The sequence below is a fragment of the Macadamia integrifolia genome, chromosome 4 (assembly GCF_013358625.1).
Source record: "Macadamia integrifolia cultivar HAES 741 chromosome 4, SCU_Mint_v3, whole genome shotgun sequence".
Lineage (NCBI taxonomy): Eukaryota > Viridiplantae > Streptophyta > Magnoliopsida > Proteales > Proteaceae > Macadamia > Macadamia integrifolia.
In genome coordinates this window covers 2,529,782-2,545,167 of record NC_056560.1, presented here as the reverse complement: position 1 = coordinate 2,545,167, position 15,386 = coordinate 2,529,782, and the positions used below count along the sequence as shown (strand labels likewise).

The 15,386-nt window shown below is 38.5% G+C and overlaps 1 protein-coding gene across 2 annotated transcripts; it reads right to left on the bottom strand.

Moving 5' to 3' along the window:
- Positions 1-1,213: 1,213 nt before the first annotated feature.
- Positions 1,214-15,386, bottom strand: LOC122075149. Of its 2 annotated transcripts, XM_042640067.1 has the most exons (7): positions 15,231-15,350; positions 14,996-15,096; positions 13,374-13,665; positions 13,143-13,281; positions 12,814-12,899; positions 12,553-12,698; positions 1,214-1,634 (listed from the first exon to the last, which is right to left on the bottom strand). In XM_042640067.1, the coding sequence occupies exons 3-6, from the start codon at positions 13,635-13,637 to the stop codon at positions 12,570-12,572; spliced, it is 618 nt and encodes a 205-aa protein (XP_042496001.1). In that variant the 5' UTR covers positions 13,638-13,665; positions 14,996-15,096; positions 15,231-15,350; the 3' UTR covers positions 1,214-1,634; positions 12,553-12,569. The 2 variants fall into 2 exon arrangements, with proteins under 2 accessions (XP_042496001.1, XP_042496000.1); XM_042640066.1 differs by lacking the exon at positions 14,996-15,096 and having other exon boundaries at positions 15,231-15,386.

The following is a 15,386-nucleotide window of genomic DNA, read 5'->3' as shown; positions in this document are numbered from 1 at the left end:
GGGAAGTTATGAGGGACTTGCATAGAGTCTCTACTTATTTTAAGGCTACTTCTAGAATAATCGGATAAACTCAAATAAAACTATTGAGTAGAATTCAGGCAATTAGTACTATACTATTTCTAAAGGCCTATGGGGTCCACCCCTGATGGTTATGGACTCCAGTGAGTTGATAGAACAATTAATCAAAATCAACTCATCAAGTTAAGAACTTCGACATTGTTCTAGTAGCTCAAGCCTTCACACGGCCGGGTAGATCACCTATGTTCGAAGGGAAGGCCTACTAGGGGGGGGGGGAGGTACTTTAGGCAGGAGGATATCTGCAAGAAAGCCTTATGAAAGAAGTTCACACTGGGGAGGATAAAAAGTATGAGAAGAGAGGGAAGTGGGAGGGAAGAAGTGAGATAAGAAATCTTGGGTGTCCTGATGATTAATTACACCTCTATTAGATTTAATGACATCTCCATTTCATATGGAGGGATTGATATGAATTTGAATTCCAACAAATGTGTTTGATCCGAGAAGAGAGTTGTTGGGTGGAGGCATTTGAGGGGTTAAATGGGTTTGAATAACCCTAGACTTCCTTCCGCCGTTAGATTTGAAGCGTACAAGTGTTGTGCGCACAGTGAGGATTGCGTAAGAACTGAGCGATTAAGAATTGGAGAGAAGCCGGATCCCTATTCTAAACAACTCATTTTCAAGTAAGACCTTCATATAAAAGTCCAAGGGTTCCTCTAAAAGCAAATGCCCATAGATTTCTTGTAACTGTCTGATCAGAATGTAAACTCCTCAAGCAAAAATCTAAGACCTGAAAGAACAGTTCCTTTTACCAGTAGCTAGTCATAAATGTTGCATTCCCTTAAAACTCAAAAAACTATTTTCCTTCAGAAATGGGTTTCTGTTTCCCAATTCATGAGCAGAAGTATAGAATAGACATTGAAAGTATTTGGAACCCAAGTTTGACAGAAAAGCTCTTAGAAAGCCCTTCTACAACATACTTCACATTTGGTGCATCATTGCTTTATCTGAAAAATTGCTCAAAGAAATGAATCTTCATCTGTTTGCCCTAATTTTCTTCCCTTATTTTTTTTTCCCAATCATATATTTCCAAGGAATAAACCTGAAATTAATAGTTTTTATATTGTGGTGAAGCAAAGGTACACTTGATGCAACATAATAACAGTGAGAGAATCTGATGCTGTTGCATGCAATGTACTACTGTGCAACTCAGAATCACTTGTATATATCCCACATGAAAGCTTTTTCAATGTACATACTGAGCATCTCAGACCAAAAAAAAAAAAAAGGACCCCTGTTATCAATCATTATTGTAAAGAACATTATGAAGTTCTAGTAAGATATTCATAACTGGCGATTAACAAAAGCCACGTCCTTACAGGAATATTCTGCTTACGAGGAGCTCCACCCGAATCACAAAGTCTTCATATGTAAGCTTGAGGAAATCTTGACCTCTCTCCCATCAACAAACAAAATGATTCATTTACTGCACATCTCAAAATTTTTGGCTAAATGCTGCAGCATTACCAACAGTTCAAATCACTAATTGCACCTTGATGTACTTGACTGGCCCCGTTAGTGTTCAAAGGATGGACAGAGAGGTGCAATAGTTTAATTAACTGTCATCAGAACAATAAAAATACTTTATTAGCATATAAAAGTCAGATACTAAAGTTCATATAATACAAGAAATACAAAAAAGATGCACGGGAATGAATGACTCAAGAAAATTTATCCTTCAACCCTATGGCACTCCTGATGGATTTCTAAAGCTTAGGTGAGTAGGTTCAGAAGCTTAATTGAAAACCAGGGTTGCAGTGGAGAATAAAGAGAACTAAGAAAAATCTGATACTTATAATCAGAAGTTCAGATGCATGCAATATACTGGTTGAAGTTCTGATTTATGTCCAAGAATAACTTCACAGAAGCCACGTATTCCTTTAAAGCTTAAAGGGAAATCCTATAGAACTGTTGTACAACCGATTATGATGTATGGGGCAGAATGTTGGGCAGTTAAGAAATGTCATATAGAGAAGCTATGTATAGCAGAGATGAGGATATTAAGATGAATGTGACAAAACTATGATGGATAAAGTAAGAAACGAATGTATAAGAGATTATTTGGGAGTTGCCCCGACCAACGACAAGCTCTGAGAAAATCATTTGAGGTGGTATGTCTATGTCCAATGGAGGCCTATGGATGCCCCAGTAAGGAGTGAAAAGAATTGAAAAAACATGATTGAAATCTCTAAGGAAAAGACAAGGATATTTACATATATCCTTGATGCAGTTAACAAGTTGGACTTAAACAAAAGAGGCAAATTGTACATTAGAAAACACATGTTGAACTTATATCTATTATAGACATTTGACAGATTGGGACTGTAATAACTATATAATGTTCTAGATAAATTTGTAGTCCTTAAAATGATGATGTAGGGTAGTGTGCAAAAATTTTCAATTTGGAAAATGGTGCTGGACCACTGGGTTATGGCTTCCTTTTAAATTAAATAAGAGGATGTAATAATGTTTTAAGCAATTTTCCTGTAAGAAACGTTTCCAGAAACTGCTGTTATCAAACAGCAATGTGTGCAAAAAACGATCCAAGATACAGGATTATCAAACACCAGAAAATCCATTTCTGTGTGCAGAAAACGTGAAAAATCGTTTTTGCTGATTCTAGACACAGAAACAGTACAAACGTTATCAAACGATGCCTGACTCATTCCGTCACATGCATTTTTAGAATCATAAATTGCCAAAAATTTTGATTTATATTTCTAAAAATGGGTGAAACGGAAGGAGTTTATCAAACGCTTTACATGCTGTTTTTTCGTTTCTAGCCACAGAAAAACGCAGAAACATGTTTCTAGGAACGTTATCTACGGTGCCTGAGACTGTAGAATATAAAACTAGATCTGACTACCAGGTGAAATCTGAGGGAATAATACCATATTCAATCCAATAACATACCCAGGAAAATAAGATTAATCACTGACCTGTTTGAAGAAACAGGTAGTGAAGGAGAAGAGTAGAAGAAGAAGATATTAGGAAGGATATGACCTGGAGCCTCGATCAGTATCCCACTGATCAGCATAGTGTCTCAACAGGCAGCAACTGCATCCCACCAGCAGCAATCTGAATCCCACAGACCATGTTGGAAGAAACAATCTTTATTCAAAATACAAATCGTGGGGTAGGCTTATCCATACATCAATATATATAGAACTGAGTTTTAGAGTCTCACTCTAAAAAGAGAAAACATGTCCACAGCAGGAAAACCAAGGTAAGAAAGAAAAACAGAACTCTCCAAACTGTAAGAATGGTATCGGAGTGTTTTAATTACGTAAGGAACTTAAATAAACAAAGTTTTCTACTTAAACACAACTCTACCCTTATCTTAACTAACACTTTTAAGATAAAATAAAACTCTATCTACCACTATTAAACCTGAACCAATAAACCGGTTCAATGATGAACCGTCAACTGGTTAAGAACTGGGTTAACTTCGAAACAGTAGTAAGTAAACAACAGAGTCACTTAGTCAAGTGCATCAAGTTCTTTTTTTTCCTTAGATGTTGTTTTAATTATCTTCCTTGCTGATCTAAATCAACTCCCCCAGATTTAAACCATTTGTCTCCGATGAATGAAGGGAAATGTAGTGCTCATACAACTCCAGATTGAGATGATCGAACCTTCGGTGCGTATCCCTGTGCAATCAGTTCCCGGACAGCCTTTCCATTTGACAAGTAAAGAATGGTAACCACCTGGTCGTCCACCTTTCTGAGTGACAATATACTAGACGTCCACAATATCTTCTATCCCATCTTTAAAAGTTGGAGTAAACTAGGGAAGCCGTAAATTATGCTTTGTATCTCCCTCATCTGAGTGGTTGACCCAAATAAATCGTAAGATCGGTCACATTGAAGATGTGGCTTATGGCCATGTCAGCAGGCAAGTCGAGCACAAAAGCATTTGGTCCAACGTTTTTAAGGACCTTATAGGGGCTCATTTCCCATGGGAGGAGCTTCATGTTGGTGCAAGAAGAAGAACTCCCAAGAGTAATGTGAACCATCACCATGTCTCCATGATAAAACTCCACAAAAGGCAATAATGATCAGCCGTAGCTGTATAAGAATCTTCGCTAACAGAGATAAAGCAATGAATGTCGGCATGTACCTCAATAATATGGCGCATAAACTCAGCCACTCCAATAATAATGTGCTTGAGGCAGAAGGGGAACAAGATCAGCAGCTCGTTTAGGTTGAACTCCGAGAACAGTTTCATGAACTAGGTAATGCAGCTAGTTGCCCAAACTTCGGTTAACAACCTCCGTTTGACCATCAGCCTATGGATGGAAGGATGTAAAAAACTGAAGTTTTTATATTGGTCTACATACTTTTTTTTTTTTTTTTTCCTTTTTGTTAACCAAGGTAGATCTGGGCCAGCTTACGCACACCTTCACTAATCCTTTGGGAGACTCGTGCAGCAACCCACCGCCACGATCTCCATACATGAAGCCTTCCAGAAAAATAATGAACTTGATATCTTTATCAAATATAATCAACTCTAACAACCATGTAGCCACACAACTTCCTTGAAGAAGATAGTAGCAATTTGACTAGCAACGAAAATCGTAAGGCATGGAATGAAATAGGCCATCTTCAATAATTAATTGACCACGGATGGAATTGTGTTGATCCTGTGTGAGGGGCAAGCCTAGCACAAAGCCCATGCTAATATGTACTTGTGGTGCATGTGGAACAGAAAGTGCGGAATACAAAACAATATTCTAATTAGTTCCCTTAGCTAACTCAAAATCGGCAATGTTTTTTATTACATGCTCCACATCCTTCTACAAGTGTTGCCAATAATTTTTGTCGGTTTACTTGTAGAAGAGCCTTGTTGAAACTGAAATTTCCACCAAATCCCTTTGCATAATTCTTCTATAAGGTGTTGTCATAGGGATGAGGCAGGAACACACAGTCGAGTCCCCAAGAAAAAGTACCCATTGTAGAGCGAGTATTTAGGATCCCTCTCACCTTCTTGCAGTTTCTATAGGTGTCAAGAAATCCTTGTTTGAGGCATACTCATCTCAGATATGGGCAATACTCATGGCATGGGCTGAGAAAGTGTGTAATGCCAACACTTTTCTACTCTTAGGCATCATCAACAGTATTTTTCTTCCCTAGCTTTATAGTTGGTGCAAACATGAATTCCTGTAGGCAGGCAACCCATTTAGCATGTCAGTTGCTCAATGACTTCTATGACTGGTTGTGCTTCAGGGCTTCATGATTTGTGAACAAGATGAACTCTTTGCCAACAAGATAGTATCTCCAATATTTCAGTACTTGTGCTACAACATAAAGCTACAAATCATAGATAAAGTAGCATATTTTGGCATCGTTAATCTTCTCACTATAGAAGGCAATGGGATGATCTCCTAGTAAGAAAGCCCCTCCAATACCAACTTGTGCGGTGTCTGCTGCTACCTCGAACATCCCATCTGAGTCACTTTATTTTAGAAACTGGGAAACATTTGCAAGTTTTGAGTTTGTTTCTAGCATTCAGTCATAGTTAAGGTCATTAATAGAAGATTTAGATTTCCTTTCTTTTCAGACAGTCTTTGAGTCCAATTATGAGTCTTTGTTTTGGTTTTTATAAATATGCTCGTAACCCAAGTCATTGGGCAGATTTCCTCTCTCCCCTACAACTTTGAGTCTCATCTCAGATCTTCTCTTCTTCCTTTACTGGCCCTCCACCAGCCATTCATAGGTGTCTTACCCTTATCTGCAGGGTTACCTTGACGTCAACCCTTAAGTCGATTAGCTGTTGAAGGCCTCCGGTTCTCCCTGGCTTGAGAATTAAATCTTCTAGCAGGAGTCTTCAGATTCACCTCAGCTCTCAAGGCCTTTTGGAACCAGTCTTATACATCATAGACATCATGAACATTTAATTCTTTCCAAATATCCAGATTCAGGCTTGACTTGAATCGGGAGACGACTTAAGTGTCATCTTCCTCAATTCCAGTACGTGAGATAATAGCATCAACCGGCTCCATATATGCTTCAATAGATAAGCTACCTTGACGAAGGGAATCGAGCACATCATTAAGGAGAGATTTGTAAATCTGGGGAATATATTTGTTCTTCAACTCTTCCCTTTTTTTTCAGGTGCATTAAAAGTGTATATCAAATACCCCAAAAAGAAGAGGGGGGGGGGGAAGCAAGGCCACGAGGCTACATCAAATGCCCAAATGGGCTACAACAAGAACAAGCTCGCATGGGATGGCTCATCTTAACTTAAAAGACAAAGGCTTAAACCATACCCATTTCAGAGCAAGTAAGCCCAAGGAACCCAAAAGGGACAAACAAAAGAAAAGGGCAAACCAATCAAAACTGCGAAGGGAACCACAAACCCTAACAATCAAATCTCAAAACTACAATTCCTAGCCACCACAATGAAGGAGCACCGCCAGCAAGAAGGCAGCCACGATGGAGGGGCGATGGCCTTGCAGAAGGCCACAGCCAAGTGGGCAACTGACCAAGCGGAGGTGGTAGTCATGGCAGAGAGTTGCCGGCCTTTTGGAGGGCAACAACAAAGTGGCTGCCGGCCAAGCATAGCTGGTGGCCAATAGGTTGCTGGCCATGCAGCTGGCAGCATAACGATAGATGTTGAGCAAGCCAAACAGAACTGGCGGATGGTTGGCCTTGCTAGGTTGGTGACCAAGCGGCAACAGGCTGAGCGAGCAGGCGGAGTTGGAAAGCAAGTGGTGGAGGAGCAAGAGAGCGGGATTGGAGGTGAAGTGGTTGCTGCCAATTGGTATAAATCCTGCGATCAACAGACCAAACGAGGCAGGTTGCCCACAGCTGACAAACACAGCAAGGCTGGCAGACAGCAAGGGTGGAGGCCATCAAGGCGATCGACCAATGGAGAAGCAGGTCCGAGGGAGCAAGGCAGCCGAGCGGACAAACCAAACGAGCCTAGCATCCTGTAGGGCGGACAACCAAGAGGGGCTGGCGAATAGCGGGATGGAAGGCCTGGTGGGAGTGGCGATCATCAGGGCAGCAGGCCAAGCTAGACTAGCGACCATCAAGCAGCTAACCCAGAAGGCCGGCCGGCCGACCTATGCGACTGTTGACCAAGCAGGACTGGCAGCCAGTGGGAAAGCGAGCCAAGCAGTTGCGGCCAACAGTCTGGCAGGCCAAGTCACAACACCAAATGAGCAAGGCAAACACTAGGAACAGAGGAAGAAAGAAGAGAAAGGGAGTGGAAGAGGAAGAAGGGAGAAGGAGAGAGAAGAAGAGAAAGGTGGAGAAGGGAGAAGGATGAGTAGAGAGAGAGAAGGCGAAGGAAGAGGGATAGAGGAGGATGGGGGGAGCAATGGCCAAGGGAGGTGTACCTTAGGTTAGGGTTTTTGGCAGCTCCCAAACGAACGAAGAGGCTACTTGATAATTATGAACTTAAATTCTACATAGTACGAGATCGTAGCCTGTTTTCATGATATTTCCACCACTCTCTGGGTGGCCCAATCATTTTGGTTCGTGCAAGCCTCATCTTCCTATACTCAGTCAGAGTAACCAATCAAAGTAATCATACAGGCAAACAAGTCGGTCCAGGAATACAGTTGTATTCTTTCAAGTTGAGCTTTTTATCTTCTGGGAATTATCATTAGTCATTATTCAAATCATTCTCAAGAATATTTTGTAAGGTATCCTCAAATGAGGGTTGGTTTGTAGGAACTCTCTGGTGTCCTCTCCGAACTCTCATAAAAATTATTAGCAGTTGAATTAGCAGCAATTCTTCCTTCGCTCTATTATGGTCAGGAATGTCAGGTGTGGGGGATGGACTAGAATCGTCATGATGCTATTAGTGGCACCAAGTCTCTCAGACATGTTGTGGACACTTTCAACCAATCAGTGGATAGTTTTCATCAAACTAGCTATATCAGAAGTTCTTGGCTCACTGCTAGCCATGGCTCTGATATCAATTGATGGGTCTGTAGAAGCCTAGGTGAGTAGGTTCTGAAACTCAATTGAAAACCAGGACTGCAGTGAAGAATAAATGTCAGAACTGAGAGAAATCTTATAAATTATAATCAGAAGTTCATATGCATGCAACATTCTGGTCAAATCTCTGATTTATAGCCAATAATAACTTCACAAAAGATGAACTTGATCAACATGGTTGGATCTAGATTTCCAAAGGAGAACTCTTGATTAAGGGATCAATCTCAGGTCTTTAGTGGAATCAAAACAGAATTGAAAAATGATGAAACAACAATACATCAGAAACCATATTTAAGAGCAGAGTTATATTTTGATCTGTGGATCTGAAACAGATTAAACAGTAACCAGTAGCAGTAAACTTGGAGTACCAACAGAATAAAACTTGGTTTAATCTTTATCAAAATCAGATTTTGAAAACTGAAATCAACAGAAAATCAGAAGCTAATCCTGAATATATATTCTGATCTGAAAAACATAATTCAAAACTGAAGATAAAGGGTTTTAGTTGCAGAAGGAACAGACAAACAGATCACAGATTGGATCTTACAACAAAGAATCTATTGCAATTATAACTTAAGCCCAAGTTCTGTCCACATAGTCATCGACCAGCAGCAGTTAAGGAGATCTTTTGACATATTTGTGGGCTCCATGAGGACAGGTGGAGTGGGATAGAGGAGATGCTGCCAAGATCTTTTAAAGTTTCTATTTGGCAAGTATTAGAGAAGTGAAGTGTTTCAAGTAAGTTTGTAGTGTTTCAAGTAAATATGTGGACATAGTCAAAGATATGTATAATGATGTGGTGACTAATGTAAGAACCATGAGGGTCAAGGTAGAGAATTCCTAATTACAATTGGGTTACATTAAGGATCAGCTGTAAGTTCATATTTGTTTGTGCTTATCATGGATGATTTAACCAGAGACATTCAAGATCAGGTTACTTGGTGTATATTTTTTTGTTGTTGATATTTTTTTGGTGGAATGCCAAGTTGGAGTTATAGAGATCAACCTTGGAATCAAGAGGTTTTAAGATTAGCATAACGAAAATAGAGTATATGGTGTGTAAGGTTTTAAAATTAGCATAACAAAAAATGGAGTATATAGTGTGCAACTTTAGTTAGCTCAGACAAATAATGAAGCGGTGGAAACTGATGGGAGGAAGATTCCGCAAAGTAATTATTTTATGTATTTGGCAATCATAAATAAAGAAAGTGATACGAGGATGATGTTTTGCAAATAATTAAAATAAGATGGATGAAGTGGAGAGGTGCATTCGATGTGTTCTGTGATCGATGTATTCCTTTTAATGTCTCTTCCAAATAACAGTTGAATCAACCAATTCCTTGGGGCTTCAATGAGATTCGATGGATCTCAGGTACAGAAACAATATAAAATAAAAGGGAAAACAGAAGTGATGGAAAGATGAGAAGGGGGAAGAAGAATGAATGAATTGGATCAGGCCTCTCACCTTCTCTCTTTCGACCACACACCCCTCAAATAAGTTTGGGCATCCCACCTTGTAGTACCCTCACAGCCATGGAAGAAAACTCTTCAAATTTCATATTAAAATATGCCTCTAAGGCTTGCAATCAGTTATAATTTTAGGCTTGACAGCCTTGTACAAATTGGTATGTAATGAATTAAGAAACTAACATGAAAGGAAAGTAATAAGAAACTAACAACTAAAAAATTTCCAAACTAATTACTAGTCTAACAAGAAGACATTAAAAAGGAAACTAACTACTTGTTCACTCTAAGTAAACATAAAAAAGAACTCTCTCAAAAGGAAGGATCGTTCTCTCCGCTTTGTGCAGATCTAGTCTTCTAGAAACTTTCCCAATTTCTCCCTCCCAACTGCACCTTGCTAAGGTACACAATAGAACAAGATCAAAATCGATAGGGTAGGTTTTGGATCTTCTAGATGTTGCTGCAACCAAGGTTTAAAGTATTGGTCTGTATCGTATCGTGTTGGCCATACTCTAAGTAAACATAAAAAATAACTCTCTCAAAAGGCAGGATCGTTCTCTCTGCTTTGTGCAGATCTAGTCTTCTAGAAACTTTCCCAATTTCTCCCTCCCAACTGTACCTTGCTAAGGTACACAATAGAACAAGATCAAAATCGATAGGGTAGGTTTTGGATCTTCTAGAAGTTGCTGCAACCAAGGTTTAAAGTATTGGTCTGTATCGTATCGTGTTGGCCATTGATACTGATATGATAAAATATTTTAGAAAATGAAGTGTATCCTAATGTATTGATTTGATATGATACGCACCGATACGTACCGATACTTAAGATACATATCTTTCTTTCTTTCTTTCTTCTTTTTTTTTTTTTTTTTTTTTTTTTTTCCGGGGACCCGAGGAAGCCCCTAAAATTTTATTAAATAAGAGAAACAAAATAATAAAGAAACAAAGTGGGGGGACATAACCCGCCTTGACCCATGAGATACAAATCACTTAAGATACGTATCTACTGAACCCATTTCACTTTCGAAACAAAGCATATTCTTCTTGCTGGTAGTACTTACATTTCCAAAATTTGAAGCACAATTGCACAGTCAATCTCTCTTTCAATTCCTGGACTTGGTGCTTTGAATCATTCATAGAAAATGGTTCAAAATCTAGAATCAAACTGATGTTTAAAGGATTGAAGTATAAAAAATCATTTGTATTGAAGCTAAACATAGCACAAAACAGGTAAGTTGAAAGAACCAAATTTTTTTTTTCTGTAAATCTTTGTTTTATTTCTATTTTTGTTATGTTTGAGTAGATTTAGGTAAAACAAACTAAAACATTGCATCAAACATGAATTATAACATCAACTTGTTCATACATTTTAAAATTTCTCAGAAAGTCGACAATAGACTATTATTACATGTAAGAAACCTCATCCCTTGCAACAATTTCAATTGAATGCACTTGTCTCTCAATAAGATGTTCTCCATTTTAGTGTCCATGCATGATTTATTTATATTGCTTTTTTATACAAAAGTGTATTTCCATGTGTATCTCGTCCATTTTTGTGTGCATCTTTAGCGTATCTTGAATATCACCGATCAATACGATACGCTCAGATACGTGACTTAAAATTACCTGGCCGATACCGATACTTTAATCCTTGGCTGCAACTTCCAACCGACAGGCTGGAATAGTACCAAAAAGGTACTTCTCTATGGGTTGAAGAATGGTCCAAATTTTCATCCAGCATTGAACCACTGGTTCCTTTCCTTTGCAAGCTCGATCTACATTAACCTCATTGAATTTCAAAAATTTTCCACACTCTCTTTTATACAAAGATTCCCAAAAAATCATCAAAACAATAAAATTTGATGTGTGCACATTGGTTCACGATGAATCTTGACTTGGGGGCTTGTCCAACATTGGCTGGCCTACACTGTAAAAATAAGTGTGCCCTGTTAATGGGTGCCACCTAAGCACAAAACAAAGCCTGGACTGTTGTTCCAATGCTAACCCTGATTCATATATTAATTTTTTTGAGCATGATAAACAGTTGATGATGCAGCGGCTATGGCTGTTACTTGGCTTGACAAGCATGACAGACCATGGAAGCCTAAGCCAAGGACTCCACACCATCTCAAAGACCAAGCCCTTGGTTCTATTTCGGGCATATGTTGGTAGATATTAGGCTTTTTGCTCTATTTTATAATGGGGCAATTTAGTAATTTATGGTACATAAAATATTAGAATTTTATGGGAGTTGATTGGGCTAGTTAAGTGTTAGAAGATTCTATTTGGACCATTAGTAGGTGTAGGGAGTCCTAGTTTGAGTAATATTTATATTTTTTTTCAGTCTGTAAAAAAGGAGCTATACACCCATCCTCAAAAAAAAAGAAAAAAAAGAATCGATTTCAGCTTTGGAGAAATAGAAGTTTGAATTGCTTGGCTGTTAGCTGCATAATGACCTCTCTATTGGTTGCTCCCTCCTTCTCCCTCTCAAGTACTCTACTATTGAATTCAATCCTTCCTAACCAGTCCAGAAACTTTTATTCATGTCAGTCTTCTTCTTTTCTCCTCTGCTTATCAGTTGATACCCTATTGTCCTACTTAATCTTGCCCTACCAATTTTTCCCATGTTAATCTACTATTGATTTCTGTTTTCCCATTCAGATGCTGCCATCCCCGTCTGGAACCCCAATAAACTATATTCAGGGGGTAACAAATAAGAAATAAATAGAAGGCCTGGAAACATGAAGAACCCCAATATAAGTGAAAAATCTAACTAGTCACAAATTTTCACAGGAACCCAAAAATTTAGAATTTAAATAACTCTTAATCTACAAAGAACAAACCAAATTTAAAACCCGATCTAACCTCATAATAAGTATAGCTAATGATTAGAGATAAAATCACTGCAAATGAGAAGGCCCAATGAATCTGCTGGGAAGCTTGGAAAGGATGCTCTGAATCATGCCAACAGGGTTATAGACAAACTAAATACACAGAATGCATGAAAGCTCACATTACTTCCTATTTTTGAATGCCAGACAAAAGAATATACGAAAATACTGACCTCCTTAAACCAAAATGCTATTGATTCTTCTTTAACTTTGAAGTGGAAGATGTTGATCGAATATCAGGACTTGAGGTTCTAATAATGAAAAGAAGTGTTTCCATGAGCATACCAAAGACCAATCCAAGGACACCCCCAGCAGCGCTCTACAAATTCAAGACAAAAGCACCACCCACATTCAATCATCGATTCAGCCAAGGTATGGAGGGGGAGGTTGCAGTTTACAAATGTCAACAGTTCAACATGGAATTTAGAAGTTACCATCGCGGGGCTGCGATTGAACATAGCTCTGAATGCAGCATATCCAACCAAAAACCCAGTAAACATTGTCAGTGCAACATGTAGACCTGCAAAGTTTTAAGGTCCACCATCATGTTTCATTGCATTGAAGAACTATTCTAAATATAAAATGAATAAAGAATCAAAGATCTTCACAAGCATAGAAAACAAAACTTGTTTAACAAACTTGCGGGGAAAATCAAAATTCTTCCATCGATAATAGCAACATTTCAGGTTTATGCACATATGGTTCAACTTCAAATAAATTAACAAATGAAAACCATAATAAACTAGGACAACCAGATCCTCACCAAATCCTAACTGATCTTTGTAAGATGAGAAAGGTTCATCGGTATCCTTCCTCGGTGTTATATCTTTAACAAGTTCTTTATATGCCTTTCGTTCTGCCAAATCTTCAAGCTTCTTCAATCTGGCTTTTAACTCCTCGCTCTGGAGTTATAGAAAAATCTCATGAATACTTAAACAGAATTAGATATTAGAAAGCTTAGAATTTGTATTCTGTTTACACAATCTCATGTTACCTTCTCCCTAGGTTTAGGGCTGGAAAAGACAAAATCAGAGCCCCATAAGAGATCGAGAAGCTTCGGCCTGGTGGCAGAGGCAGATGCAAACCAGAGAAGCCTGAGGGATTTGTATGGAATGGAGGACTTGGACAAGAGGTTCAAAGCAGTCTGTCGAAGGTCATCAGAGAGACTTTGATCTTCAGAGACTGAACGAAGGTAAGAATGGATTGTTTCATTGTTGGATATCACAAGGCCACCGGAGTTCAAACTGCCATCCATCATGATTTTCTTGTTCTCACAACAGACGGTCCTACAGAATAATAAAAATCAGTATATTAGAACTAGAAGATCAAAAACAGTATCTTGAATCCTTCAAGGGTGTGCATGTTTGAGGGATTTGGATTTGGGATTTATTTTTCAAATCTATGGAAATAGATTTAGGAAATCAGTTTTTCTGTGCACTTTAAGATGGGAGTATTCGAATCCATGGCTATGTTTGCTATGCATTCCCATTGTGAGAATGTGCATGCAGAATGCATTCTTAACTGACAAAGTGAATACCACTTGAATACATATTTGACTAAAGTGCATTCTTATTGATTGTAGAATGGTCACATCTGGTTATCAAAAAAAAAAAAAAAAAAACCCAAAACAAAACAAAAAATATGCTAACATCTCTTAAGAATTTCATCAAAAACTCAAGGGCAAAATCTTCGATGTTGGAAATCTTCAAGGATGGTCCAAAAGAAAATGCAAGATCAAAAACAAGAAGAAAGGCAAGACAGGATCTGCATTGATTAACAACAAACACAAGGACAAATTAAAAAAACAACAGGGAAAGAACGACCAATTTAAATTAAAAAAAAAAAAAAAAGGGTATGCCAAACTTCATTTCTAACGAATCTAACCCCAACATTAATATTAGCTTAAACAGAAACTCACTCGCTTGCCTTTTTTCTTCCCCCACGCCCCCACACCACCCCCCCCCCAAAAAAAAAAGAAAAAAAGAAAAACCTTTATACAACTCGCTTAAACATCCAAGGACTTGAAGTGGCGCCCATATGAGATAAAATGGTGGAATACCATAAGAGAACTTCATGTACTTAGACTACTAAAAAAGAAAAAAGAACTCCGATGAGGAGATAAAAACTATAAAAATCGGGTTTAAACGAGATATGTGATTCAAGAATCAAAAGATGCTACCCACCCCCCCCACCCCCCAAAAAAAAAAAAAAAAACCAGTTCAGAAGATTGATTGAAAGCAATAAATCAACGATGAATGAAGTAGTATTGAAGAATGTCCGACCAAAAGCCCTAACTCTCATTTTGCTTCGTGCAAGAGAAAAGGAGGATGAGGGAGAAGTAGTTTCCCAATTGCGTTCAAATCATGCTTGGAGTAATAGATAGTGTTGAAACCATGGGTTCATGTCTCATGTTTTATGGTTCATGGGATTTCTAATATTCGTATGAGCCTTGCAAAGACTAATCAATCGCAATCTGTGAAGAAGCTTCAACAAAAGGAGATAAAGATGAGACTGAACAAATATCCCAGTTAAAGGAAGGAAAACCAGGAAAAAAAAAATGAAAAACTGATCAACAGGAAGAAGAAAGGAAACCGATTAGGGGGAATTTGAAATTACTAGTTTTTGATAACGGGCGGGCAACTCTTATTGCATTCCTGGAAGCATTTTTTTGGGCTTGCAACGATCGGAGTTGACGATGGTTACACGAGTCAATGAATCTGCCATTGCTAACGCCTAAAGAATCGATCAAGACAGAAAAAAAAAAAAAAAAAACCTAAACGAGCCATAACCAAAGGAGATAAAGAGCAGTTAGAGCGACCTAGAGAGGGAGTGAGAGAGAGCTGGAATTTACCGTTACACGTTGATCGGTGATCGGGATTGAAGATGGTCGTTGGCAAAGGAAATATGACCGATAAGCGTTTTCGAGCTTAAACGGTTAAAGCTTTTGGGAAGATGGATTTTTTTTATTTTTTATTTTTTTGGGTTTTGGGTGTGGGGGGGGGGGGGT